At 42.5% G+C, this 26,913-nt stretch overlaps 1 protein-coding gene across 2 annotated transcripts in view; it reads left to right on the plus strand.

Annotated features, from left to right (window-relative positions):
• Window positions 1-26,212, plus strand: part of Atp10d (ATPase phospholipid transporting 10D (putative)) — a 90,913-nt gene extending 64,701 nt beyond the window's left edge. For both annotated transcript variants that reach the window (XM_040747168.1, XM_040747167.1), the window contains exons 16-23: window positions 4,628-4,934; window positions 7,438-7,514; window positions 8,748-8,873; window positions 12,552-12,752; window positions 18,636-18,716; window positions 19,815-19,919; window positions 22,753-22,940; window positions 24,175-26,212. In XM_040747168.1, the coding sequence (XP_040603102.1) occupies window positions 4,628-4,934; window positions 7,438-7,514; window positions 8,748-8,873; window positions 12,552-12,752; window positions 18,636-18,716; window positions 19,815-19,919; window positions 22,753-22,940; window positions 24,175-24,550 (1,461 nt within the window). In that variant the 3' untranslated portion in view covers window positions 24,551-26,212. The remainder of the gene's footprint in view (window positions 1-4,627; window positions 4,935-7,437; window positions 7,515-8,747; window positions 8,874-12,551; window positions 12,753-18,635; window positions 18,717-19,814; window positions 19,920-22,752; window positions 22,941-24,174) is intronic.
• Window positions 26,213-26,913: the final 701 nt, after the last annotated feature.

The following is a 26,913-nucleotide window of genomic DNA, read 5'->3' on the forward strand; positions in this document are numbered from 1 at the left end:
CGTTTTAAAAGTAGTCTCCCAGCACAATCCTACCCTCTAGTGGTAGATTTGGATAGTGCTCCGAAGAGCTCCTATCATTTGTAGAAATGAAAGGGATGGTGTGTTAAAGTAGAAGGAGTTGGAAAGATTTTGAACCACCCTTGTTTGTTTGTTTATCTGTCATTTAGGTTACCATTAGTCACTAGGATGGGTATTTGAGTAAGTTAAAAGGGCATTTCACAGAAGGCTGCCAGGAGAGAGATACACTCCGGCGTGTGTTCATACTGTTTACTTTGCTTGAAAGCACTGCTTTCCTCCTCTATTTCTGTGAAAGTCATGACTCTGTCACAGAACCCAGACTTTGTGATGTCTTCTGTAGCCACCTCATGGAATCAGGTTCTTCACAGGCTGGCTGTTTCACAGCTAAGCCTCCATTGACACTCAGCTCTGCTATGCTTTGAGGAAAGAGAGATGTCGTCATCCAACACAGACTGAGTTCTCTTTTATAGCAGACCCAGGGTCCATATTCATAACCAGCAACCACCCCCCAGTACCACCAAGGGGCAGGATGCTTTTGGTGACTCCGAATGGATGTGGCGTGAGTGGCTAGTGAAATATGTACTTGCTACTGACCAAGCATATGTCCTTGGGGAGTTACTTGTCCTGTGTGGCCTTTTCTACCTTGCCTGTCACAGACAGTAACACCCATGCCATGCCGTGGCTATGGGCAAAAATAAGGAAATGCCTCCCATCAGCATCAGCTTTGTGAAGGGCTTCTGTAGATGTGGGGGCTTCCTCCTGCAGATGCTCTCCTATGCCACCAGCGCCTAAAAGATGCTAAATGCCTATTGAGAGACTCTGAAGCACAGAATAAAAAAGACAATTAAATAGTGCTGATGAAATGCTGCTGCCAAGCCTGGCACCTGAGACTGATTCCTGGAACCAACCTAGTGGAAGGAGATAATCGATTCTGACTCCTGGAAGTTGCCATCTGACTGCCACACATACACCACGGAATGGGTGTACCCCTACACACACACACACACACACACACACACACACACACACACACCAAATCTTTAAACAAACAAATGAAAAATAAAATAATTATCTGCGGTTTTCACTCAGAGGTTTTTAGACATGAAAACCTTTTATCTCAAGATTATAATATGTGGTAATTCCTAAACACTCAAACAATGCACAAGCCTTTTAGAAAAGATGAGATATTAAAATTGTCCCTCAGAGAAAGCGCCAGATAGCACCAAGACTACATACATGGGAAGCCCACCATAATGTTGCATGCCTCATGGGCCTGGGACTCCTGCATCTGTCAGGGGAAGTGCTTCCAATGTCTGTGAGAATAGACGTCGTGATCTGTGTCATCATTAAAAGAGGGGCATAGCATCTCTCAGGTCAGGTGTGTCGATTACTCTTTATAATCACATCCATGTACGGATTCGGTAATGTCTAAATCTAATTAAGCATATTTGCCTCCTCAATCATTTCTCATTTCTTCATGCTAAAAACCCTTCCTTCTATACTGTGGTTTTTAGAAACACAGTATGCATTTTTATAATCTACAAAGATACTTTACTGATTGGTAAAAAAATCAGCGGGATTATAAAATTTATTTATAAATACAAAATGTACATCGGAAGACATTTAAGACTACCAGTCCAAAAAGTATTTAATGCATATTTAGTTAATTTTAGTTGCTACTAATAACTATTCATGTATGCAAATTTTCTATATAGATCAAAAGAAAACAGTGGACATAATTTAATTTCATTTTGTGAATATTGGTTCAGGCACTAGTTTGTAAATACATCCTTTTTCCAATGTCCATTTGAGTCCCTAAAAGCTAAAAAGGGCTCAGATCACAAAACTCATTCCCTCTTGTGGTGAGTTGCTTCTATAACATTCTTAGGAACCACTTGGCAGCCAATGACTTCTTAGATATCTGAAGTCATGTCTGTGAGGTAACTTCATAAATTTCTGTGAACTTCAAGACCAGAAAAACTAAGGCAAAGCTGTATCCACTTAAAAGTCTTCCTCACTTCCATTGTCAGAAGGTTTTTTTCTTTTATGTTCATGTTATACTCTCCTGACATTGTTTACTGTACTCACATACACAGGATTGCTCCTTCAGTTACGTTGTAGGCTTAGAAAGCTTTTCTCCTAATAACAATACAATATTCATAATCTTTAGTAGAAGCTCTAGAAGGCTTTCCAGGCATGATCTCATTTGACAGTTGTAACAAGCACACACTGACTCATTTTATAGGCAGAGGCACCAGAATATTTGGATTTATCAAGCGTGAAATAATAATTAGCATTGAATCTGCTCTCTTCTGCATGAAGATACGTCTATATTTTATAGTGATTTGCACACTATATTATATATGTACGCGACCACTTCCTACAATTGGTGGAGTTTTGTTTTATAGCGTTACCTGGCACCTGAATTAGTGAATAGTGAGTGCTGTTTCAAGGGAGCTTCGCAGTTTACTTCCCGTGACCACACACAATACATTGCTTCATGTGTGCTTCTCTCTCGTGGCACCCTATTTAGTATTTATTGCAGATTCATTCACATCATATGTGTGAGCGGCCTCACTCTAATTCAGGCCTGAAAAGAGAGTACTCAGCATACAGTTTCTCAGTACTGTCCGTCGTAGCTGTTGAGTGCTTAGGGACACGAACAACACTGTAATTAACAGCCATTTCAGAAAAGAAAATCACCAACACAAAGGAGAAAGATGAAAAAAATGTGTCACTAAACAATCTCAGCACTTGGGAGGCAGAAGCAGGCAGATCTCTTGAGTTTGAGGCTAGAGTCTTGTCTGCAAAGAAAGTTCTAAGGCAGTCAGAGCTACATAGAGAAACTCTTGTCTCAAAAATCCAAGCAAATAATAGTAATAGTAATAATAATAATGAATTAATTTTCTCAGCTTTGGCTGAGAGGGCATGCATCACATAACCCAAATGTCACTCTTTTCTTGGCAGTATATGACTTCAAAAGTCTGAGAGTATGGATTGAAAATAAATGATAGCAAGTAATCTGAACTCACAAACTTGGAATTCATGAACAGTGAAGGACGACTGTATGTATATGTTCTTGTGTATGTGTGTGTGTGTGCATGGATGCGAGAGTGTACATGTGTGTGCATATGTGTGTATATGTGTATACATGTAAGTATAAATACTGCTAAAAAACTAAATACTCATGGATTAAATACCTATGTGTAATAACCATAAAGCGACAGATGGTTCACTGTTACATTATAAAGAATATCTATCTAGACTGTAAACTTTACCATACAATATTAACGCTACAAAGACTGTTTTATGTCATGATAGTTATATAATGTTCCACTAAAACACCACCTCATACGGAATTTCATACTGATTTTCAAAGACTACCAAGTACGCTGATTTCTAAATTATGCCACATTAATTTCACCACACTAAAACACATTTGTACAAATAGTTTTTACTGTTACAATTTTGGTCTATATGAGTTCAGATTTGTTCAAAGGTTAAGGCAGTTGGGTAACTCCACTGTCTACTTTGTGGCACTGTAATACAATCTGTGAGGCTGAGTATTGTATCAAAGGTAATAGGTTTATTTAGCCCATAGTTTGAAAGTGCACAAGCATAGTGCCAGCCACAGCTTCTGGCGGGTGTCCCATGGTGGAGAGCATTACATGGGGACGCGTACACAGATGGTGAGTGGGAGAAAAGTTCACATGGGGGACAGGAAGCAAGAGAGTAAGGAGAGACCAGGCCAGCTCCTTTCCCTATCTGTTTTTGCAGGAACTAGGCTGTTCCTAGTACACTAACCCATAGTGAAAGACCAGCTCGAATTTCTTCACGTGGGTGGTCATGACCATCCCCAGGGCCCCACCTTGTAAAGGCCCCAGCACTGTTTAAACTACAGTCATGATGATTATATATAATATGGTTGTTAAGTCTTCGTTGCATCATGCCTTTGTATCTGTTCCTATTTTTTCTTTGATCCTTGCATTTTACTGTGAGTTAACTTTGGTATGATGGGGAAACCCACAGAATCAGCTGACCCGAACTAGTGAGACATCACTGACTCAGTCTGACAAATGAAGAGTAGGGTCCCAAAAGCCAGCAGAAGAGTCAGAGACAGTCCCCAATTCCCTTGTTAGGAGTCCCACAAAAAGACCAGGCTACACAACCGTAACATATGTACAGAGTGGAGCACTGGGAGTCCTGACGAAGAGGGGGAGGAAGGATTGGAGGTCCCAGAGGGATCAAGGACACCACAAGAAAACCCACAGGATCAACTAACCTGGGCTCATGCGGACCCACAGAGACTGGACCACCAGCCAGGGAGCCTGCATGGGACTGATGCAGTGGAATTTTCCATCCTGGCCAGACATCTTGGCTGTAGAATTGCGTTTAAGGTGCTTCTTTCTTCCTACCTGGCCTCACATCTACAGAGGCTCCTGGAAGAGCTGCAAAATGAAGACGTTACAAAGTGGGCTCCTTGAAAGTAACCCACAGTTCACTACCCTAGATGGCCTTCATCCAGCAGTCACTAAAGAAAGAGAATGAAAAATTGAGCCAACTCTTCAGTGGCGCCCCGAGGTTAAATGTCTCTGCCTCTTTGTTCAAGGGTGCCTGTGAGATGCTGATGAGCGCAATTCTGGACGAACTGCAGAAGAGAACTCAGGCCTCTCCCGAGCCGGCATCACTAAGAAAGGACTTCTGTCAGTCTCCTGACCGCCAGGGCTCTGGACGTGCTGGGCTCATTATCACAGGGAAAACCCTGGAGTTTGCCCTGCAGGAGAGTCTGCAAAGGCAGTTCCTGGAGCTGACTGCATGGTGCCAAGCTGTGGTCTGCTGCCGAGCCACGCCCCTGCAAAAAAGTGAGGTGGTGAAATTGGTTCGGAACCATCTCCACGTGATGACCCTGGCCATTGGTGAGCGGAGGTGGGGGGTGGGCACCCTGCCCGGCATTCTCTCTTCTATGACCTTTGCCTGTCCTTCCTTCAGTCTAACCTTATAATTCTGTGTTTCCTTTTCCCGCTGGATTTACTTTGCTCCCCTCCGCTTTCTGTCTGTAGTTTCACTCCCTTCCAGCTTCTCTACCTGCCTGCTGTGAACCTGGTGTTAGGGGAAGAACACACAGAACAGTATGATAAAATTCTTTGGACCCCAGATCAACTTGGTTAGCTAGAGTTAAATACTGAATCGGGGAACTGAAAAACCTCAGGATTTCTACCTTTACGAAAGTTAAATTTAGGAATACAAAAAAAAATGTATTCATTCAGTGAGTGTTTTTGAGTGGCATTTCCGTACATGGGTTCCCCCGTCCTAAGTAATAAAACAGTATCTATAACTGATACCTTACTTATAGAGCTTACATCTAGTAGGAAGCTGCACAGCAGCACAAGTGGACAACTAAATGAGAATGTGGGAAATATCAGTTAACAAACACTGCTGAAAAAAATAGGAATAAGATTTGCCATTTTAAGTTAGGTTCCCAGAGTAGAACCATCTGCTTGGGTTGTCTGTGAGGAAAGACATAAAGGAAGTGGCAGAGGATCCGCTGGGGATCAGGGTTAAACATACCTAGCAGGCAGCACAGCAAAGGAAAAGCCAAAAGATGGTATGTGTCACTCATGGCCAAAGCGGATTGGGAGTGTTGTCTACAGCTGCATGAGTGGCAGAGAGGTGGGTGTGGCCAGGTCACATAGAGTCTGAAAATGGGAGCGAGTGAGGGAGCCAGGGGTAATGTTTGTCTGAGGTGGGATCTGCCTTGTATTTAGAAGAATCGCATCATCGTCCTCTGGGTGAGAACAGACATGTTGCAAGGACATAAATGAGGAAAATATTTGGGAGGCTGTTACGGTAATTCAGACAAGAGACGGTGGCAGCTTGGTCCCGGATAGGAGCAGAGACGATAGAGAAGCTTTGAAGACAGAGCCGCTGATATTTGCTGATGAATAGGATATGTGCCATGACAGGAAGCGATGCTGAAGGGATACCAGTGTCTTGAGGGGCAGGGTCTTAAACTTACTTAGCTTGAAAAGTCTTTCAGATGCCTTGGCAGTATTATCAAGTATCCAGCTGGAATAAAAATCTGTAACTTAGCAAGGAAGACTTGGTCCAACATAAAAATTAGTGAATTGCAGGTCCAGTGAGTGTTAAAGGTTTGGCATTCTAAGACCACCAAATGATGAGTCTCAAAGGAGAGGGAACATGCCATGGAATTCTGCTATGTATGAGTGTTTAGATGCTATGCGGTAGAATTTGGTCCCACTATTCTGTTTATACATGGAAATGAATGAATGACTCAGATCCCTGGATTAAACCTGAAGCCAAGCTCTTGCACTTTATTAATTAAACCAAGTGTCCATCTTTACCAATCATTGAAGGTAGGGAAGACAAGATGCTGACCTCCAGGCCTCATACAGTTTCCCATCCATAAATTCACACTAGCAAACCACGTGGGCTGAGAGTCAGCGGCCCTTTTCGGACAACACATGCTCATTACGTGAAGGAGCCTTAATATCCAGAAGAGAATTCTAGTGTTGCAGTGACTCTGGACACCAATGTAAAACCGCATGGTAGAGAGGGTGGGGCACACTGGGTGGCTCTGGAGCCTAGTGGGGCAGCTGACTCAAAGGGAACATGAGAAGGATTTTTCTAGAGAAAATGACATGTAAACCAAGCCTGGGTGAATCAGCAAGGTGGGAGTGATAGACACAATGTTACAGAAGCAGAGAAATGACCTGTGTAGCAGCCAGAAAGAGCAGGACGTATCTAGAAAATTGAAAGTAGAATGTTGACATGAAAAGGGGATAGGCCAGTCTAAGATGGTCTCACAGTCAACTTGGATAGAGTTCAACTTAGCACAAGTTAGAGTTATTTGGGAAGAAGATTCTTGATTGAGAAAATGTGTCCCTAAGATTTGCCTGGAGGCAAGTCCTATAGGTCATTTTCCCAACTAGTGATTGATTTGGAAGGGTCCAGCCACCCCTGGGAAATAAGTCCTAGGGTGTATAAGAAAGCAGGCCAAGCGAGCTAGGAAGAGAAAGCCAGTAAGCAGTGCTCATCCATGCCTTCTGTATCAGTTCCTGCCTAGGTTCCTGCCTCAAGTTCTTGCTCTGACTTCCCTCAGTCATGAATTACAATTTGTGAGGTAATAGAAGCTCTTCCCTCCCCCAGTTGCTCTTGATCATGGTGTTTTATCACAGCCTAGAATCCTAAGATACGCAACATGAAGGATTTAAAGACAGCATTGAGTTTGGAATTTTTCCTGATGGCGGTGAGATGCTACGTTTAATTCTGCTTAATTAGTTTCCAAGTAACTCTGGAAAATGGGATAGATCCCAAAGGACAAGTGTGTTCTCTTGAATAGTCGCTTGATTTGCAGTTCGCTCCTCACACGTGTCTTGTGTTTTCTTCTGCCTCATGAAGGTGATGGCGCTAATGATGTTAGCATGATCCAAGTGGCCGACATTGGGATAGGTGTCTCAGGTCAAGAAGGCATGCAGGTGAGTACATGCACACCTAACTACCATGACCATCTGCCTACTACTGATAAAACCATATTGGGACAGTAGGGCTGTGGGGTAAGGAGTGAGAGAGGCTAGACCTTCATCCACCATTGGTCACTTGTAAATAGTGTGTGGTCCTGGCTACTTCTGCTGTGTTCATGTGTTCTGTTTTGTAAAAGCTTATACACATAATAAAATTTCATTTTGTAGGCATGTGATAGCATTGTTAGATTCTCCCCCCCTAAAAACCCAAAACATCTACTATGGTTTGAATACATGACATGAAGAATATAGAGGACGGGGAAGGAAGAGAATGGAAAGGAGACATGAGAGAATGAGAATGAGGAAGGTGTGACTATGTGTGTGTGTCTCTCTCTATGTGTGTGTATGTATATGTATTTTATGTATATATGTATTTTATGTATATACATGTATGTTTGCATGTGTATATGTATGCATGTATGTGTGTATATGTGTATGTGTATATAAGTATGTGTATGTGTTTGCATGTGTGTATGTATGAATGTATGTGTGTATGTATGCATGTATGTGTGTATATGTGTATGTGTATATATGTATGTGTTTGCATGTGTGTATGTATGCATGTATGTGTGTAAATATGTATTGTGTATGTATGTTTATATAAGTATGTATGCATGTTTGTGTGTATGCATGTATGTGTATATGTGTATGTATGTATGTGTATATATGTATATGTGTATGTGTTTGCATGTATGTGTGTATATATGCTGTGTGTATGTATGTGTGTATGCATTTATGTGTGTATATATGTGTGTATGTATGTGTTTGCATGTATGTGTGTATGTATGCTGTATGTATGTATGTGTGTATGCATTTATGTGTATATATGTGTGTGTATGTATGCTGTATGTATGTATGTGTGTATGTATGTGTATATATGTGTGTGTGTGTATGTGTATATGTGTATGTGTGTATGTATGTGTATATATGTATGTGTGTATGTGTATATATGTATATGTGTATGTGTTTGCATGTATGTGTGTATGTATTCTGTGTGTATATATACATGTATGTGTGTGTATATGTATGTGTATGCATGTGTATATGTATAGTCTCTCTTTCCAGAGCTACTTGAGAGGTAAGTTAGCTGATTTGGGTTAACTGATGGTCAGGCTATGTTTGCTAGGCTTGCTTGTTCTAGCAAGATCCATTGCTCAGGATCGTCTTTTCTCCCTGCTTCCTCTGCAGGCCGTGATGGCCAGTGACTTTGCCATCTCTCAGTTCAGGCATCTCAGCAAGCTCCTTCTTGTGCATGGGCACTGGTGTTACGCACGACTCTCCAACATGATTCTCTATTTTTTCTACAAGAATGTGGTATGTACCTGCTGAGAAATTTGCCACTGCCTCTCCAGTCCAACTTCTACTCTTATTGCCTCAGGGATGACTGAATGTGTTCAAATTACAGCGGGAAACTGTTCTCATGTCCTTCCAGAGGTAATCGGGAAACGTGTGTGTTTGAACTGTTGACAACAAATTGCTAGGCCTGTCCCTCTGCTGGCACCCTCTGCTCCCTGCGCATTTGCATTGCATTAAGTCCTGACTGGTTCATTTAAAACCTAGTTTTTGACCTTCTATAAACAGATAGTGACAAGTTGTCAGTAGAAAATGAAAAGTTTTGCTCCTGTGGAGCTGGGGATGGCAAATAAGTTAATAAATGAGTAAATAAATAAATCTGCTGTTCCTAATAATGGCTCCTCTACCGCATCTAGAATGGATAGAGATGGAAACCCAACTGCCAAGATTTTCTACCCAGATCATAAAAGTCTATTTATGCTTAGTAGATATTTTGTGATCCTGGAACTGTGGTGTGATTGTTGCTTGGAATTATCAAAAATTGCTTGGAAATCCTGGTGTCTAATCTTGTTTCATTTTTAAAAGATTTATTTATTACATATACAGTGTTCTGCCTACAGACCAGAAGATAGCACCAGATTGAATTGTAAATGGTTGTGAGCCACCATGCGGTTGCTGGAAAATGAACTCAGGACCCCTAGAAAAGCAGTCAGTGCTCTTAACCTCTAAGCCATCTCTCCAGTCCCTTAATCTTTAAATTACACATACCTCCCTCTCTCTCTTCCTCTCTCCCTCCCTCTCTTTCTCTCTCTCTCTTTCCCCCTCCCTCCTTCTTTCCTTCCTTCCTTCTTTTTCTTTTATTCTATATTTTTTTTCAGGCAGTGTCTTGCTGTGAAGCCCTGGATGGCCTAGAATTCACTATGCAGTCCATGCTCACCTCAAATTTGCAATAATCTTCCTACTTCCACATCCTAAGTGCTATGATTATAGACATATAGCAGAATGCTGGACTTCAGTTTTCTTTCTCATGCTGACTTAGGCTGACTCATTTTTCTAGATGGTCTTTAGGCTGCACTTATTCTTGGTCTTTAAAAGCATAGCATGTTAGCTGGGGACATACATTGGCTCACTCTATTCAAATACCATCTTTAGGGAAAATGCATTTATCCTCTTTAGGATATACCAGTTTAGATCTGTGTTTGTGAGTCAGGGTGGGTTTTTAGAAAGCTCTTGATTCTTTTCTAAATCAAAGTAGCACATTTATTCAAAATAGATACCTTACAAAAATATTTGAAATACCAAAAGTCTTTACCTGGAAAAATTTGTGGCTTGTCATGGGATGTTAGTCTATGGCTTTTAGAAAGGCTTTTAGAAAGACTTTTAGACTCTCCCAAGGGTTTCCCCTGACAGTATCTTTGCATTTTCTACTTTTGTCATTATTGTGGTGCAAGCCATCCTTACTTCCTGTTTTTAACCCTTATTAAACCCAAGGTTTGAGAAACACAAATATTAGGAAGAGACACCATAGCTCTTAGAGATGGAGGGCACTTTAGTTAGAAGGCAGGACATTCCATGGGGAAGGACTACTTTCTGCTGTCTATCTACAGATGGACACTTACACTATAGATTTAATGTCTACCTTTTACTTACCTAGCCAAACGGTAATTATGTTGTAAGTTATAAGTCACAGAGATCTGAGAGAGGACCATGTTAAATGACTTATTAATGAATACTATGGGCTCACACTCCAGAGTATTTGCTCCAAACTACATGTATCCAAACTGGATAGATTTGTAGGAACTGACCTTAATGCACTAGGTAGAATTTTTTTTCTGAGTTTTATGGCGCTGTGTTAAGGTATTATGGTGCATCTATGGTGCTAATAACAGCAATATCTTGCTCTTTGGTGGTCTGAGGTTGTAGTTCAGTCAGAAGAATACTTGTGTAGCATAGACAAAGCCCTATGTTGGATTCCCATCACTGCATAAACCGCCTGGTGGTAGTGCATGTCTGTATCTTCACACCCTTAGTGGAGAGGCTGGAGGTCCAGAACACTGAGGTCAGGTTGGGGAGATGGCTCAGTCGGTAAGAGCTGGATGGAGGAGATAACCCGAGTTCACATCCACAGAACTCACATTAAAAAGCTGGGCTTGCTCATGTACTCCTGTCACCATAGTGCTGTTGTGGGTGGAGTCTCATCGCTGGGCCAACTGATTGCCAGCATAGCTCCAGGTCCAGGAGAGACCCTGTCTCAAAGGAGTGAGGTGGAATGTGAAACAGCAAGATACTGATGCCCTCCCCTGGTCTCCACTTCACACAGTGTGTGCACATACACCATACCTACACACGACACACACACACACACAACATACAAACACACATTCACACACGTGCACACGTGCTCGCACACCCAACAAAGTAAAAGAAGTCTAAAGTCATCTTTGGCTAAAATTGGATGGTTTCTTGGGAAACCTGGGGAGGTGGCTGTCCTAGATGGAATTGGAGGGCAGCCTGAGCTGTAGACCCTCCAATAATATAATAGTGATGATGATGGTGGTGATAATAATAATGATAACTTATTTTTGATGGTTAGTCCTAAGGTAATATAATTGTGATTGTACATAAGATTAAACCAGAGTTTGAGAGGTTCAGAAAGTGAGTCAAAAGCAAACATCCCTTGAAATAAGAAACAACCCCCAGGACCTCAGTCCAGTGCTCATCCCTTTCCCCTGCTTGAAAACAATGGGGTTTTGCTGCAGTGGACAAGGTAACGATGCGGGCCCAGGGGAAAGACTGACCTCCAGGGTTGCCGCCTCCCTACGTCTTCCAAGGGACTATGCAGTTTTAGCACGAGAATCCCATGCTTTGGGACTCTCTCAGCATCAGGATAACTGGATGCTGGCCACTCAGTTGACACCATTCCAGTTAAGCACTGAGAAATAACTGGGCAGGAAGGTGGAAAGACAAATGTGTGGTGTGCCTTCTCTCAGCCAGACACTCTGTTCTCTTTATCTAATGCAAAAACATCCTCAAATAAGCAGCTGGGTAGCTTTATGCAAGTTTCTTCTTCTCTTCGGGTCTCAGTGGCATAGTTTATTTAGCCTGCAATAATGAAGTACCACAGTAATAGCAATGGAAACTTTCAGCAGTCTGAGAGCCAGAGGTCTGAAATCAGGGATTGGGTGTTGGGCTTTGGTAATGGTCCTGTCTGGCTACATCCTTTCTGGGGAGATGAAAGCCTTCAGAGGTGCATTTTATAGAAATGTTAATCTCATTCACACGGACTCTAGCATGGTGACCTAAATACTTTACCATCGGACTTCCCCTCCTAACCTCATCACGCTAGAGACTAAGATTTGCATGTAGGTATTCTGAAGGAACAAGAGTTCATCATCTGTAAAATAGCAGCAACAGTAATTCCCAAGTTGTTATGAAGATTTAATGAATTCTTTGTAAATTATTTAGAATAGTACCAGCGCCACATAGTAATGGTGTGAGGATGTGTATAATTTTCTCAGACACTCACTAAAAGGAAAACAGAATTAAAGAACTCCATGGTAAGGTATGTTCTTCATCTGCGGTTGACAGAGCTGAAGACAGGCAGCTCTGAAGGGACAGGACTCAGACATGCAGTGTGGGTTGTGTTCTGAGCGCGCACTGATGTCTCTAAGCTCTGAACATCTTTCTTTGCATCTCCAGGCCTACGTGAACCTCCTCTTCTGGTACCAGTTCTTCTGTGGGTTTTCAGGCACATCTATGACTAACTGTTGGGTTCTGATCTTCTTCAACCTCCTCTTCACATCTGTGCCCCCCATCATTTATGGCGTGTTGGAGAAAGACGTATCTGCGGAGACCCTCCTGCAGCTCCCTGAACTTTACCAGAGTGGTCAGCACTCGGAGGTGAGTGTCCAACAGAAGCGTGTCAGCAGATGCACAGCATGGAGAAAGCTAGCGCGTTTCCAGTCAACCAGGCCCACATAGTGCAGGATCATCAGGACAATTTAGCATGCCCAGTTTCAATACTCTATGATGGTGGTTCTTAACCTTCCTGATGTCAGGACCCTTTTATACACACAGTTCGTCATGTTGTGGTGACCCCCAACCATAAAATGATGTCATTACTACTTCATAACTGTAATTTTGCTGCTGCTATGATTTGCAATGTAAATATCTGATATGCAAGATATCTGATATGCAACTCCCCAAAGGGGTCACAACCCATAGGTTGAGAACCACTGCTCTCTACTCCCCTGACAGATGTTAAGTCAGCGGCCTGAGGTAACAAGGTAAATCTTTAATAGTGTTTTATGGACTTATCAGAAGAAATTCACAGTTTGCTACCTTGCTGATGGCAGCTGACATTTGTTAAAGCCCACCCACAGCAAACCTGTTATGCAAACGTTCCCTGCCTCATTTATCTTCACTCTTTTTGAGACAGAATCTAGTGTTTTTCCCATTCCAGAATAAGGACTCTGAACCATAGATGTATTAAGTAATTTCCCCCAAACTTGCAAAGTTAATAAATGATAAAACAGGTTGTGAAACCAGCTAAGTCTGTTTCCCAAGCCCCAGGTAATTTTCAGTGTCCAGTGTCATACAGGACAGAAGTGATCTCAGTGACTTCCGTCTCCACTCCACCTATCTCTGGGTCCTGGTTCAGCACTGCCTCCTCTCATGCTTCCCTGTTTCTGCTGCTCCGTTATTGTCTCTACCCTAGAGGATTGTGGGTAGTAGGCAGGGTAGCTATCACCTGGGGTGGCTGTCTAAATACTCTTGTTTCTAACTTATCTTTCGAAAGATTAATAATGGCCAACTTGGATGTATCAGGAAATTTACATGATGGAAGACACTGTTCTAAGATGACACATAATCTAACACCCCACAAAGGTGGGTCTGCCATTTTCTCTGCTTTCTAGGTGACACGAGTCAAGCTCAAGGAGTTGCAGTTAGTAGCTGCTCTTGGTGTTGAGCTAGTGAGTGTTGCAGTTAATCCCGACATCCAGGCCCAAGGTGTGGCTTTGTGCCGTGTGGCAGGAAGAGCTCTACTCTGATGGTCACTTTAGTCCTCGGGCTTTCCCACTATGGTGTTTAGGGCAGAATGTAAAGTGTTATTGTAGGAGCATTGTGCAGCTACCAACAGAGGAGGGCAAGGAGCCTTAGACACCTACGTGTGGCAAAGCTCAGTCAGCAGCCTCAAGTGGTCACGTGTTCCAGCATCGAGAAGACGGATCCTCAGAGTTCTCCCATTTGTAAAGGACAAAGGAAAAAAAAAGGAAGGAAGGAAGGAAGGGGGGAAGGGTAAAGCAAAAAGACAGAGAAAAAAAGAAATAGCCCAAGCTAACCCAATAAAAAAGAGAAATGTATTAACACATGTAGGAGTGGGAGCAGCATATTTTCCTCTAAGCAGTTATAAATGTCTGGCTTCAATGTTTTAGCCAGGATCTTGTCATTCGCCTTCTCTGGTACTTATCACCAAAGCTGGAAATGTCTTCTTGTTGCCCAGTTCTGGGGTGGGTGTCATTCCCAGGGACACAGCTGAAACAGGTGGGCTGGTGGGTTGGGCAGAGCGGGGTGAGATTAGCCACCTGAAATCTGTGTGCTGGTCCCCAGGGCTGCCTTGAGGCCACTGACACAGATGAGCGTGGGTTGGGAGTAATGGAGTGTTTACATTCTGGTTCTCTGCTGCGTGACCTTGCTGAGTTCTTTATCTTGCCCTTGCTTCGGCTTGTTTACTTTCTGCAAATGGGGTAGGACTAAGGAAGATGACACATTAGCGTTTCCAGCCACATTAAGGACTCAGTATTCTTATTTTGGAAGCATAAATTTGATGACAGAGATTTTAAATGATGCTCTTATTTTCTTAAACTTTATTTTGGCTTGAAGAGCATTTCTGAATAGGCGGATGTTTCCGTGTCCACACCTAACAGACACAGCCAACAAAGCGGAGTCAAGTCACACATTGAGCTGGCAGAAGGAAGAGATCTGCATAAGTCTTTACTGGTGCACAGTCCACTCAAACCAAGCAGCACATGAGCTTCCTCAAAGTCATGCTGGACTGTATGGTAGGAGCTACTGAACATAGCCCTGGACCCTGGACCTCAGACCCCAGTTAAGTTCCATGTCCACTGGAAAAGGAGTAGAGAGGAGGCTTTCAGTGTTACAGGGGTGTCTTAAAGGCCAGTTTGTATGGACTAAGACTAAGTCAGTCTTGTTCTCGGGAGAATTGAGCTCCTTGCTTTCAGTCTTGAATCCTGCGGTCATTTCTTTGGGCACAATGTTCTGTCGTGCTAACCAGTTTGATGAAGCACAATCTGCATCACTGGCACATGGGGAAATTCTGTTGAATTCCCCTTCCAGGATCTGTCCTTTCTTTGAACTTGTCCTCCAAGGAAGTTCTGTGTCATGTGTGGGTCACGCCCCCTCAGCATCCCTCTCCTCCAGGGGATATGAACCTGGAAGGGCACAGTCAAGAGGATTTCCTTCCCAACAGCAGTCGCTCTTCTCCACCGCTCATCATGGCGGACTTTGCTTCAAGTCTGAATTTTCCCTTTAGCTTCATGAGATTCTGCAGCTTACCCCCAGCCTCCTGTTTATCGTCTCCTTAACCTTTCCACTCTTTACTTCTGGAAGTCATCTTCATGTGGCTTCACTGTCGGTTTCTTGTTCAACCCTAGAAGTGTGACGTTGTGTTTTAACTTACTTTCAAGTCACTCTGGTCCAGTGTCTCAGAAATGTTTTCTTCTACTGTTGGACCATGGCACTGATGGGATTTTTGTGAACACTTGGGTGATGAAAGACCCAGAATGTCCCTATCATTTCCAGTAAAGAAATAGTGAAAGAAGATGCAGGGATTATAAACTGGACACATGAATCTTTGTTTTTGGATGTTACAGAAGACGAAGACAGGGAATGAGAACTATATTATATAAATGCTCAAAGTGTAGTCCTTTGAAAAATAGGAGAAGGTATATGGGTCATGTGTATATTTATAAAGTTTTATTCTTTAGGGGACAATAAGATTTCCCAAGTGTATTTCTGTCTCTATTTACGTTTGGGAAAAAAGCTAAGAAGGGCATGTTAAGAAATGACAGTATCAGGAATATGGTATTTGTAATTCCTTTCTTGCCTGTCGAAGAAGCAATCGTCTTCCTTTCTACCAGGTCTGAGCGCATCCGTGGAATCCCTCTGCACACATGTCAGGGCTGGCGCTGGAGTGAGAACCCATTTTCAGTTGCTTGGCTGCTGTCTCCCTGGTCTTCCTCTTTCTAGTAGCCTGGGATAGAAAACAGCGACATTAATAAAGAATAGCTGGCTAACCTTATCAATAGTTCTTGAGTGCCTGCTTTGTGCGAAGTATTGTTTTAGTCACTTGAATACAGGAGCCTGAGTTTCAGTCTGAACCTTGCAATTTGAGAACCAAAGTATGCTTAGCATTTTTTTTTCTGATAGGAGAAACTTTCTATGATGCCATGCTAGTAAATGACAGGATGGAGATATCTTCGGGTTAGTCCGATGTGCCTCTGAGAAGAGGATATTGGGGATTTAGAAAATTAGAACCAGTCATGTGGGAGGCCTAAGAAAGAACTCCCAGCAGGGGAGATAGCCTGGAGGAAATGAGACTTAGCTGTTTCCATGCTGTGGGATGATAATGAAAACACAACCAGGGGGAAGATCGAATTGGACCTGATATGCCACAGAAAGGAACTTCAATTATATTGGAAATGCAGTAGGAATCATTGAAGTGACAAGAATGAGGCAAGTTGATCAATTAGGAAGATATCATGAACTAACTCACATTTTTAGAAAAATCTAGTGGCTGGTACTGTGTACTGGATATATATGTATATGATGTATATATGTATACATGTACACATGTATATATGTATATGTGTATGTATACATGCATGTAGGTATGCACACACTGCATATATACATATATCATTTTTATTTATTCTTTGAAGAGTCTGTACATTTACACAATGTATTTTTATTATATCCCCCCCATCATTATATCACTTCAGCTTCCCCTGGTGCTCCCACCTGTTTCCCACCCAACATCATGTTTTCCATTTTTCTCTTCTGCCCCTGTGCACATGGGTGTGATGCTATCTATAGAAGCTCTGTCCTCAAAGCAGAGCGACTTCCTCAGCAGCCCTCTACTGTCAATAGCTCCCCTACTAGGGCTGGAGCCTCAGCGCCCCTCCCCCTGTCTGATCTTCGATGGACTTGATATTATGAATGGACTTACAGTTGCTGTGAGGCGATGCATCCGACAGCCATGTCAGCATTTGCCAGCCCCCCTTAACCTCACTCTTAAAATCTTTCTACCCACTCTACTGAGATGTTCCCTAAGCCTTCCATGGGATAGATAATTCATCCACAGCTGAGCACTCGGGCTTACTTATGCTTGGCAATTAGATCAATTAAGATTTTTCTGCATTAGCTCTTAACACTGCCTCTGACCAAACTTGAGAGCAGCACGCATTTGTAGGTATAAACATAAATGTTTAGAATGCAGTTTGACAGCATGAATATTCAGCGTAACAACAGTAGGTTTCCAGCTAGAGCCTATGATCTCCCAGGTTTACAGTGCCAAGCACGGAATACCTCCTCTGGAGCACACAGGGAATACACAGTGAACACTTTGTTGCAAGTTGGTGTTGGAACATGCGCTGTCCGTGCTGGCTAAGATCCTTGATTTCTTTTCTCAGAAGCCTGCATAGCACCTTCTGGCACTGTGTACTATAGACTAACCCTGGTCAGTCAAACTTCTCAACAGCTGGGCCAGCCACTGGGCCCGAGTCTGAGCACATAAGATGACTGGAGCAGATTTTATGTTCAGTTGTAACATATGGGAAGATGGAGTCGAGGGTTACAAAGGAAAGCATAAAGGCAGTTGAGATAGCTATCCAGCCATTCAGAGACGATCTGATGGCAATGCTCAGAGGCGGGCATGGGAATAGTGTAAGCAAAGTTAAGTGATGAATTTGCATAGGCTTTTGAATAGTGCTTTCTAATCGATGAGTGTCAGGTATTTACTAGATCCAAGAGGACTTAGGGATGCAGCTCTGCGCAGAGTACATATTTGACATGTGTGCTCCCATAGTTCAGTCAGTCCCAAGCAGAAGCAGCATGCACACACACACACAAACACACACACACACACAGTACACACATGCACAAACATGCATGAGTACATACATTTAATCCATGATAAAGTAAATTTAATATAATTACATTATTTTCTCCTTCCTGTTCCTCCTTCCAGCTTCTCACATTCCGCCCCCCTCTCCTCTCAAAATCAGGGCATCTTTTTCCTTAGTTGCTATTTTTACATATATATATATATGTATATATATATACATGTGTGTGTGTATGCACAGTCATATATGCACTTACATATCTTATCCAAGTCAAAATGACTAAGAGCAACAAAACAGCTGACAACAGATGCTGGAGATGTTTCGAGGAGAAAAGGAGCCTTCAGCCACTGTTTATGGGATTGCTCCAGCCACTCTCGAAATCCGTGTGAAAAACTCTTAAAAAGCTCAAAATAAAGTTAGATATTTTTAAATGGATCAAGTAAGTTGAGCGTAAGTTCCTTTGGCTTGTTGCTTTTCCTGCCACACTCAGCAGTGAGCTTGTCTTAGCTCGCTTGCCTTTGCTCACTGCCCTCACCCTTCCTCCGCGCGCTAGGAGATGGAGAGTGAAGGACCAGAGGGTTGCTATGTTGCCCTGACCCTTACTGATTTTACTCCTCTCCAATATGTGTTTCATTTCCAGGCGTACTCACCTCTCACCTTCTGGATCACCTTGTTGGATGCCTTCTATCAAAGTCTAGTCTGCTTTTTTGTGCCTTACTTTGTAAGTCTCTGTTCACATATTTTCCTCGAATGAGATACTGATGCTACTGTGTACTGTGTTTCCCACCGACTTAGTTGACTGATGTATAAACCCTCACAATATGTTAGGTAATGGATTCAATGAAGTACCTAGTTGATTGCTCTTGGATGTCTTGTTAACTCTAAACAGTCTACTACTAAGTTTTTCCAGTGCCTTAAATAAAATTTAAATTCTGGCTATATAAATAATTAGCCAAAAATCATTGAACAGTTTCAGAAAGAGAAGAGCTTTTAGTAGTGAATACTGGACTAATTCTATCAGGCTAAGGCTCAGAGTATTAAATTTAAGTACCTCTAAGAAGTATCTTCAGAACTTAATAAAAACCACATTTTGCAGACAGGAAGAAACGAACTAAGCAAAGAATGTGTAAAAGCTCCTTTTAAAATTTTAGACTAGCACCAAGCACAGTAGAACCAGTGCAGCTGTCGGCACCTTGTTCATTCCATGGTAGATGTGTGTGATCACGGACTGTGTTGACAGAGCACACACAGAGTAAAGGATGGTACTCACTAGGCTGACAAATTTCTGCGATGTGCTCAAACGAAATCACTTGAATTAGCTCCTCTGAATACTCTGGCTATATTGTTCTGCAAGAGGGAGTTAGGCAGAGCAGCTGGAAGGATACTGCGAGAGCAGAGAACTGCATCATTTGAGAGCTGGCGTAAGGACTTGAAGATGCATAGGTGAGAGGGAGGGCGTATTTAACTGGAGGTATCACCTTAGGGTCGTTACAACTGCTGCTTCAATGAAGTCTTAAGTGGAACATATTCGATGTGTCAGCGCGCCATTAGGAGCTGGAACTATGAGCCAAAGATTCCAGAAAGACCACTGATGATTCAGAATAAGAGGGATTCCACCTGAAAGTTCAAAACGTAGATAGAGGAGTCTATCTGGGACAGCCAGCCTCTTTTCTGAGAATGTTCCTTTTTCCTAAGTGACCGGCTAGTTAGTTGAACTATGGCAGAGAACACTCAGGCCACATTCGAGCTATAGGTAAAATGGCACTAGACACCAAGTGTGTGGGGTTCCTCACACTCACCACCTGCTCTCTCCTTGTAGACCTACCAGGGCTCTGACATTGACATCTTTACATTTGGGAATCCCCTCAACACGGCAGCTCTGTTCATCATTCTCCTCCACCTGGTGATAGAAAGCAAGAGTCTGGTGAGTGTCCTCCTCCTGCCTGGGGGTGTGTCTTCTTCCCTTGGCAGTGGACCTGCCGAGCCCTCTGTGGCTGTGAGCTCAGTGCTGATACCAGGAATGGCCCTGTGGACATTGGGGGTCACTGGGTGCCGTGATGCCGAGTCCAGTGAACGTGAAAAGTGCCTGTGTGTGTCTTTGTTTCTGTCACCGGTGGGTACTTCACAGAGGTGTGAGTCAGGGGACAGGAAAATACCAGCTGTGCTCAGTAGGCTTTTAGACCAAGCTGATGGCTTTGCACTAAAATCAAAGACATCCTGTGCCATACCCTCTCTGTTAGCTGTAGTAAATGAGGACTTTATGCCGTGTGATAACCCAGATTTTTTTTTCCTTTGGACCAAAATCCTTTATATTTTTATTATGCTTGGGATGAACTTGAAAACCCCAATAAAGCTCATCAGACCTCAACCAGTGAGGCTCTTAACCTGTGCCTAGCCTCATTTCCTTACCCAAGGGCTGACTCGAGTTTTCCGTCTTTCAGCTTCCTGCATTGCCACACCAGAACCTCCATACTTACTGTTATCGATTAGGTGGAGACATTTTCAGGTTTCTCTTGTATTCGTGAATTTTTACCAACTTCAAAATATTACTTGAAATGATTGTGTACCTTAGCAAGCATTGTTCCCTCTAGAACCTTTCCTGAATCATCTATTACCTCATTTTATTCTCTTGCTTTTCTTCATAAGGTTAAAGAGAATTTATAGTTATTGATTAATTATGGGATTAGCTGGCTCAAGTTTACCTTCTGCTTCAAACTACGATCTGTGTAAGGTCAGGGTTCATGCCTGTTTTGTTCACCATGTAAACCACAGGCCGAGATAAGACTGACTCAGAATAAGTGTTCAAAAAAACCCACACGAGTGAGTAGGTAAACACCTGACCACTTAGGGAGTTTATTTATCATCAGGGCAAATTAATGGATTTCAAACAGGAACTCACTGAGTGAAACCATGGCTAAAAAATATACAATGCTATATTATCAATTATTTTAATAAGTTATAAAGTAGGACCAAGTATCTATTTTTAGCATCATTTGCTTTGCTTATGCTAACTAAATCTTCTAAGCCCCAAATGTGATAAAATGTTAATATATGCAAATACCAGATTAGCTAAAAGAAATCCAAAAGCCATAATGTTTGGTTTCCTTTGAACATCTATTTAACTTTTAAACAATTGTTAGCGATACTTTTGGTTCTGCCAAAAGCTGTGCCACAGGCTCTGACCTTTGTATGTTCCAGAGGAACTGACACATCATGTGTACCAGTTGGGGTTCACTGATTGAAAGAAACAACAGTCCATTCTGGATAACCTAGGCAAGTAGAAATGTTCTGGAAATCATAGTGAGGAACCATGGGCCAAAACACAAAACCCCAAGGGGTCAGCGGAGGGCCAGGGAGCAGAAGCTAATGGATGTGCTTGGCGGGACACACACTGGTGTGAGCCGACTGCATGCATACACACTGGTGTGAGCCAGCTGCATGCATTTTCTTCTGCTCTTGCGTCACTGTGCTGCAGTCTCAGTTGCTGGTGGTAGAATCCTGTCTCCCTGGCTTTAGCATGAGAGGAGCGTGTTGCCAACACTGTGCTCCATGATGAGTATTCTCTCCAGGAGGGAGAATGAGAGCTAAAAATGCAGTAGTGTCTCTGTAGAAGTGCGGCTCGCAGAGTGTCCCCCCTGACAGAGGATGTACTACCAGAGCTCACAGACTTTGAAGTCAGCCACGTGGAGTTCCTGGAACACACACTCTGGCTCACTGTGTCGTGGTCACCCCCTACTTCCAGGGCACGCTTACCCAGTGTTCGCTTCCTTGCCAACTCATTTGTAACTGTGGGCTGTGATGTCACCACATTTGCAAAAGCACGTAACAAGAGAGAAAAAAACTAGACTCCTGCTCAAATAGAAGGAAGGGCATTTGGGCAAGAAAAACAAAAGGAGAGGAGGAGGGAGGATGGACGGACCCATTGTTCTGGGGCATGACATTTTTAATCAAAGAGTTAGCCAACATTTTCTGAGCGGCTTCTACATTTTATAAAATATGAGCAATCTTTGTGACTTCTGGAAGCTATCTACTGTGGGGAAATACTTTGCATAATTACAAACAAAGTAAGAGTGAATTGGACCGTATTTGAAAATTGCAGTCCTAGAAAAGAGATTTATGAAGGCAGTGTTTCCCATAGAAGCAAAGCCCAAGCCCATGTCACCAGTAGCACACTGGTTGGATGTGACGCATTCTATACCCAGTGACATGGAAGAAGGCACAGCAGCTCTTACAAGCGTCTACCCTGAGAGGTCTGAACATCCCTTCCCAATCGCTGAACTTTGTTTCACTGAAATAGAGTAGAGAGGTACCACCTGGATGCTGACTAAGCGAGAATAAGAGTGTGGGTGAACAATTGTAGTACTTACTTGCTGTGTATGTGAATGGCTGAAGTTTAAAGATTACTGCATTAAAGTAATACCTTAATCAGATCAATGACTGTATAAAAAACAAATGACTGTTCATATAAAAAAGAAAAAGGAAATCTAAACACTTCTGGCACATGGACAGTGCAAATTAAACCAATCAACACAATCGCCACTGACTTTTGATTTCATTTTGTAGAATTCAGTTGGTGGCATGAGCCACTCATGAATGAGGCTCTTCCCTTATGCCCTTGGTAGCATGTGTCTTGCATGGAAAGGTCTGTAAAATGAGCCACTCAGGCTCATTGGGCTGTTTCTTTAACAGAGCAGGTTTTGCCAGACTGTAGTATGCCACCAGTAAGCCTTCCTTTCCTGGCCCTTCTTATCTTGCAGACTTGGATCCACGTGCTGGTCATGGTTGGGAGCATCTTGTCCTACTTTTTCTTTGCCTTGGCTTTTGGAGCCTTGTGTGTAACTTGCAACCCACCATCCAACCCCTACTGGATTATGCAGAAGCACATGCTGGACCCAGTGTTCTACTTAGTTTGTGTTCTTACAACCTGTGTAGCACTTCTGCCTAGGTATGTAATATTTTTCCTCGAGAGAGAGTGAGTAAACGGAATCGTAGGCTTCGAGTAATTACTAAGAATGACTGGCAGACCACCCTGCTCTGTGGTGCTAGCTAAAATATTGGTTTCAGTTGTACTGTAGAACACGACTAGATTAATCAAGCGAAGACTATATTTCTCTGTCATGCAAAAGTCCAATCTGATTGCCAGTTCATAGGAAGAAAGAAACTTTGCCTCATGGAATTATCCAAGGAACTACCGTCCTCTATCATTCACCCTGCCATCCCCTGGGCCCTTGCTTTGGTGGAATACCCAAGCTAGGTAACTTACAAACAGAAATGCACTCAGGGCTCTGGCGGTTGGGAAGTCCCACGTCAAGGTGCTTTCAGGGTTGGTGACTTTCATTCGAGGATGAAAACTTAATGCTTCATCCACATATGGCAAAGGTGGTACAGCAAACCCCTCATAGCCTTGTCACTTCAAGTTTTGCCTATTACAGTGTTTGAATGCACATCAACTAACTCATGCCCAAAGGCGCTTCCTGTGGGTGAGGATGATGTTAACAGGAGCCATATTCATTTACACAGAAGAATCTTCTATGCTTTGAATGCTTTCCCCCACAACAAAACTCAGGTTGAAATTTAGTGTCTTTGTAACAGTAGAAGAGGGGGGACTTTCTACTTATTTGGAAAGCAGAGAGAGTACTTACTGTTTTCTGAGTGCTTTACAAATATTAATTTACTAAATATTTTTAATTACTGTGTTTTAAAACCATGGCCTTGTATAGTAGCCCAAACTGACTTGGAATCCATTGTCAAGCTTAAGCTGGCTTTGAACTCATGGCTATCCCTCTAATTTAACCTTCCAAGTGTTGGAATTATAGAGGCTCATCGCAGTCCAGGTTTAATTTTTTTAAGATTTATTTATTTTTTATGTATACAGCGTTCTGTATGCATGTATGCCGGCAGGTCAGAAGAGGGCACCAGATCTCATTATGCATGGTCGTGAGCCACCATGTGGTTGCTGGGTATAGAACTCAGAACCTCTGGAAGAGCTGCCAGTGCTTTAAACCTCTGAGCCATCTCTCCAGTCCCAGGTTCATCTTATACCTTACTTGCCTTCCTCTCTCAGAAGCCAAGTGCCTACCAAGTGCCTCTTTTACTTTTTGTTAAATTGGTTAATATTTCAATGGGTCCCATGATGAAATGGAAGTGAAGGTGATTCTGTGGTGCTCTTGGTAACCTAGGTTTCTATACCGAGTTCTTCAGGGATCCGTGTTCCCATCTCCAGTTCTGAGAGCCGCGTACTTGGACAGACTAGCTCCAGAGGAGAGGGCAGAAGCTCTCAAGAAATGGAGAGGGACTGCAAAGATCACCCAAGTGGCATCTAAGTATGCCAGCCAATCAGCTGCTGAGTCAGGAAGACCCAGGCCTGACCCTTCGGCTGCCCTTCCCATGAAGTCAGCAGCAGCCTGTGCTGTTGAGCAAGAAGACTTCCCTACATGTGAGACTGTGCTAGACGTTGGCTACTCTGAACCAGGCGTCTCAAAGGTGACTGAGCTCAGCATGTTAAGAACACAAGATACCCAGCCTAGAGTTGCAGGTAATCTTTCACACTTGTAAGGATTCAGAGGACATGTCTCTCAACAGTGAGGATCGGATCACTGGTGTTTTTGTGCAAGGGGATATCGGCATTTTACTAGGCATGGAAAAGCCAGTACCGTGTCTGCAGTCATATACCTGTGTGCACATTTGTAAGCAAGGGATAGTGTCTGACCTCAGCAGAATGCAAGAAGGGGAAATATTTAATTCAGGATCACATGTTGCTTTAATGAAAGTTTTTAGGCTTTGTAAAGGAATTTTAATTGTCTTATAAGTGCAAGCCTTATCTAGTGAATTCATTTGAAATATACTTATTTTATAGGTCACTCTCATGCATTTGGAGAATGCTTTAAGTGAGAGCCATCATGAATTTTAATTTAAGATACAAAAAGTACTTTTAAGACTAGTTCATTATATAGCTGGATGGTGACACACATCTTTGATCCCAGCTCTTGGAAGGCAGAGGCAGGCCAATCTCCGAGTTCAAGGCCAGCCTAAACTACAGAGCTATTACTTCCAGAACAGCCAAGGCTGTTACTCAGAGAAACCCTGTCTCAAAAAACCAAAACTAACCAACCAAACAAAAAAACCTGCTTTATTAGGAAAACCCATTAATTTAAAGACAATTTCCTAAGACCTTTTGTTTTCTTTGAGAAGCAGCCTTTGGTCCCCAGCTAAAGGTGTTTAGCAGCCCCCTCTGCTCAGCTCAGTCCGGTGCTGAAGCAGAGCCTTCGTAGGGAAGGGAAAGAAGAGGTCAAGTGTTTCCAACAGCACCAAGCTCCCTTCTGCTCTTTCCACTGCTAAGAGAAGACATGTGAGCGCCCCATGTGCAGGTGTTGTCAATCAGGAAACACAATCAGCAGAGCCTACAGACTGTGAGCAACTTCCCAAGTTCCAAAACTGATGATCCCCACACCAGCATGAGACAATCATCTTCAAAACAGTCTCCCAGAGACCCTCTGAGAGTTCATCATTCTAACAGTGCTCAGCAACTTGACTGCATTGTAGCCTCTACAGAATGAGATGCGAGTTGACACTGATACAGGTTATGCTCAGTGGCAGTTCCAAGGCTCTTAGACAATTAACATATTTAAGAGTAGAAATGTCTCATCTGGGCGTTGGTGGCGCACGCCTCTAATCCCACACTCAGGAGGTGGATCTCTGTGAGTTTGAGGCAAGCCTGGTCTACAGAGCGAGTTCCAGGACAGCCTCCAAAACAATACCGAGAAAGCCTGTCTCGAAAAACCAAAAAAAAAAAAAAAAGAGTAGAAATGTCTGTAGCAAGTTTTCTGCTGTGACAAATCATGGATGCTGGCTTCATTTAGTACTTAGTTTACACCAGGTGAGTGTAAATATGCCACTGTGAGGTCACATGCTCTTGTTGAAGTCTTTCAAAACTTCTGTATTCATCTGAAAGCTGTTCGACTACCAGTCATGTGGAATTCCCTTCATGAATCTCTATGCTAAAAGTCAGTGTCTACAGCAAAGTTATTCTCAGGGCCTACTCATTGCCTGCTTGTACTGTCCTTGTCAATTTCTGTACCTTCTTGTTAGTGTTAAATGGTCTTTTTTATATAGACTGATTTTGGAACTATGACACTGTCACGTGACTAAAGGAAGTTGCCTTCTACTTCCCTAACATTTTTTAAAAATAAATTATTTAATAAATAATGTTGATTGAAAGCTGTCCTGTAACTCCTTCCTCAATCCAGCTGTAATTTATGTGCCAGAGCTGAGAAGAAAAACCCTAAGGCATGTGTTTGCCAGAATACTTTATGGATCTCTTTGTCTATGGGGTGGGGGAATCACTTGATATCAGGTCACTCATCATCCCCATAGCAACTAGAGTTCATTTCATTGAGATCACCATTTCCCAAGTACATGTTAAAGTGATGCTCATATGCATATAAAAGACTTTAAAGATTAAAGGAATATACCAAAAGAGAGTAAGAACAAGGTCATTTTCAAGATGTGCCTTATCTGGCCAAAAGAAAAAAAGAATACAGGAAAGCATCGAATGCTTATGTCATGGGACTATAATCTTACATCTGTAACTAGAAAATCCTCCCATCTTTGTTCGTAAATTAGGTGCAAACTAAGTGCATTGGAAAATCTGAAACTACTGGATGCAATCATTTGTGTATCTTCCTACAAAAGTATTGCTGCATGTAATTACTTGGTGATTAACTTTTTTTTTAATTTAGAAACTTCTGAAAAACATCTGACCCCTAGGCTGAGGAGATCCAGATCTTTGTAAAGCTTTTAAAAGGTTGAATTTACAAGTGAATAACTATTTTATACAAAATAGCAAAGCTAGTGTGGTGTGTTGTATTTGCATATGTAGAACAGTTTACCAAATTTTGAGGAATCCAAGAGAACTAGTA

This window comes from Mesocricetus auratus, unplaced genomic scaffold (genome assembly GCF_017639785.1).
Source record: "Mesocricetus auratus isolate SY011 unplaced genomic scaffold, BCM_Maur_2.0 Super-Scaffold_100006, whole genome shotgun sequence".
NCBI classification, from domain to species: Eukaryota; Metazoa; Chordata; class Mammalia; order Rodentia; family Cricetidae; genus Mesocricetus; species Mesocricetus auratus.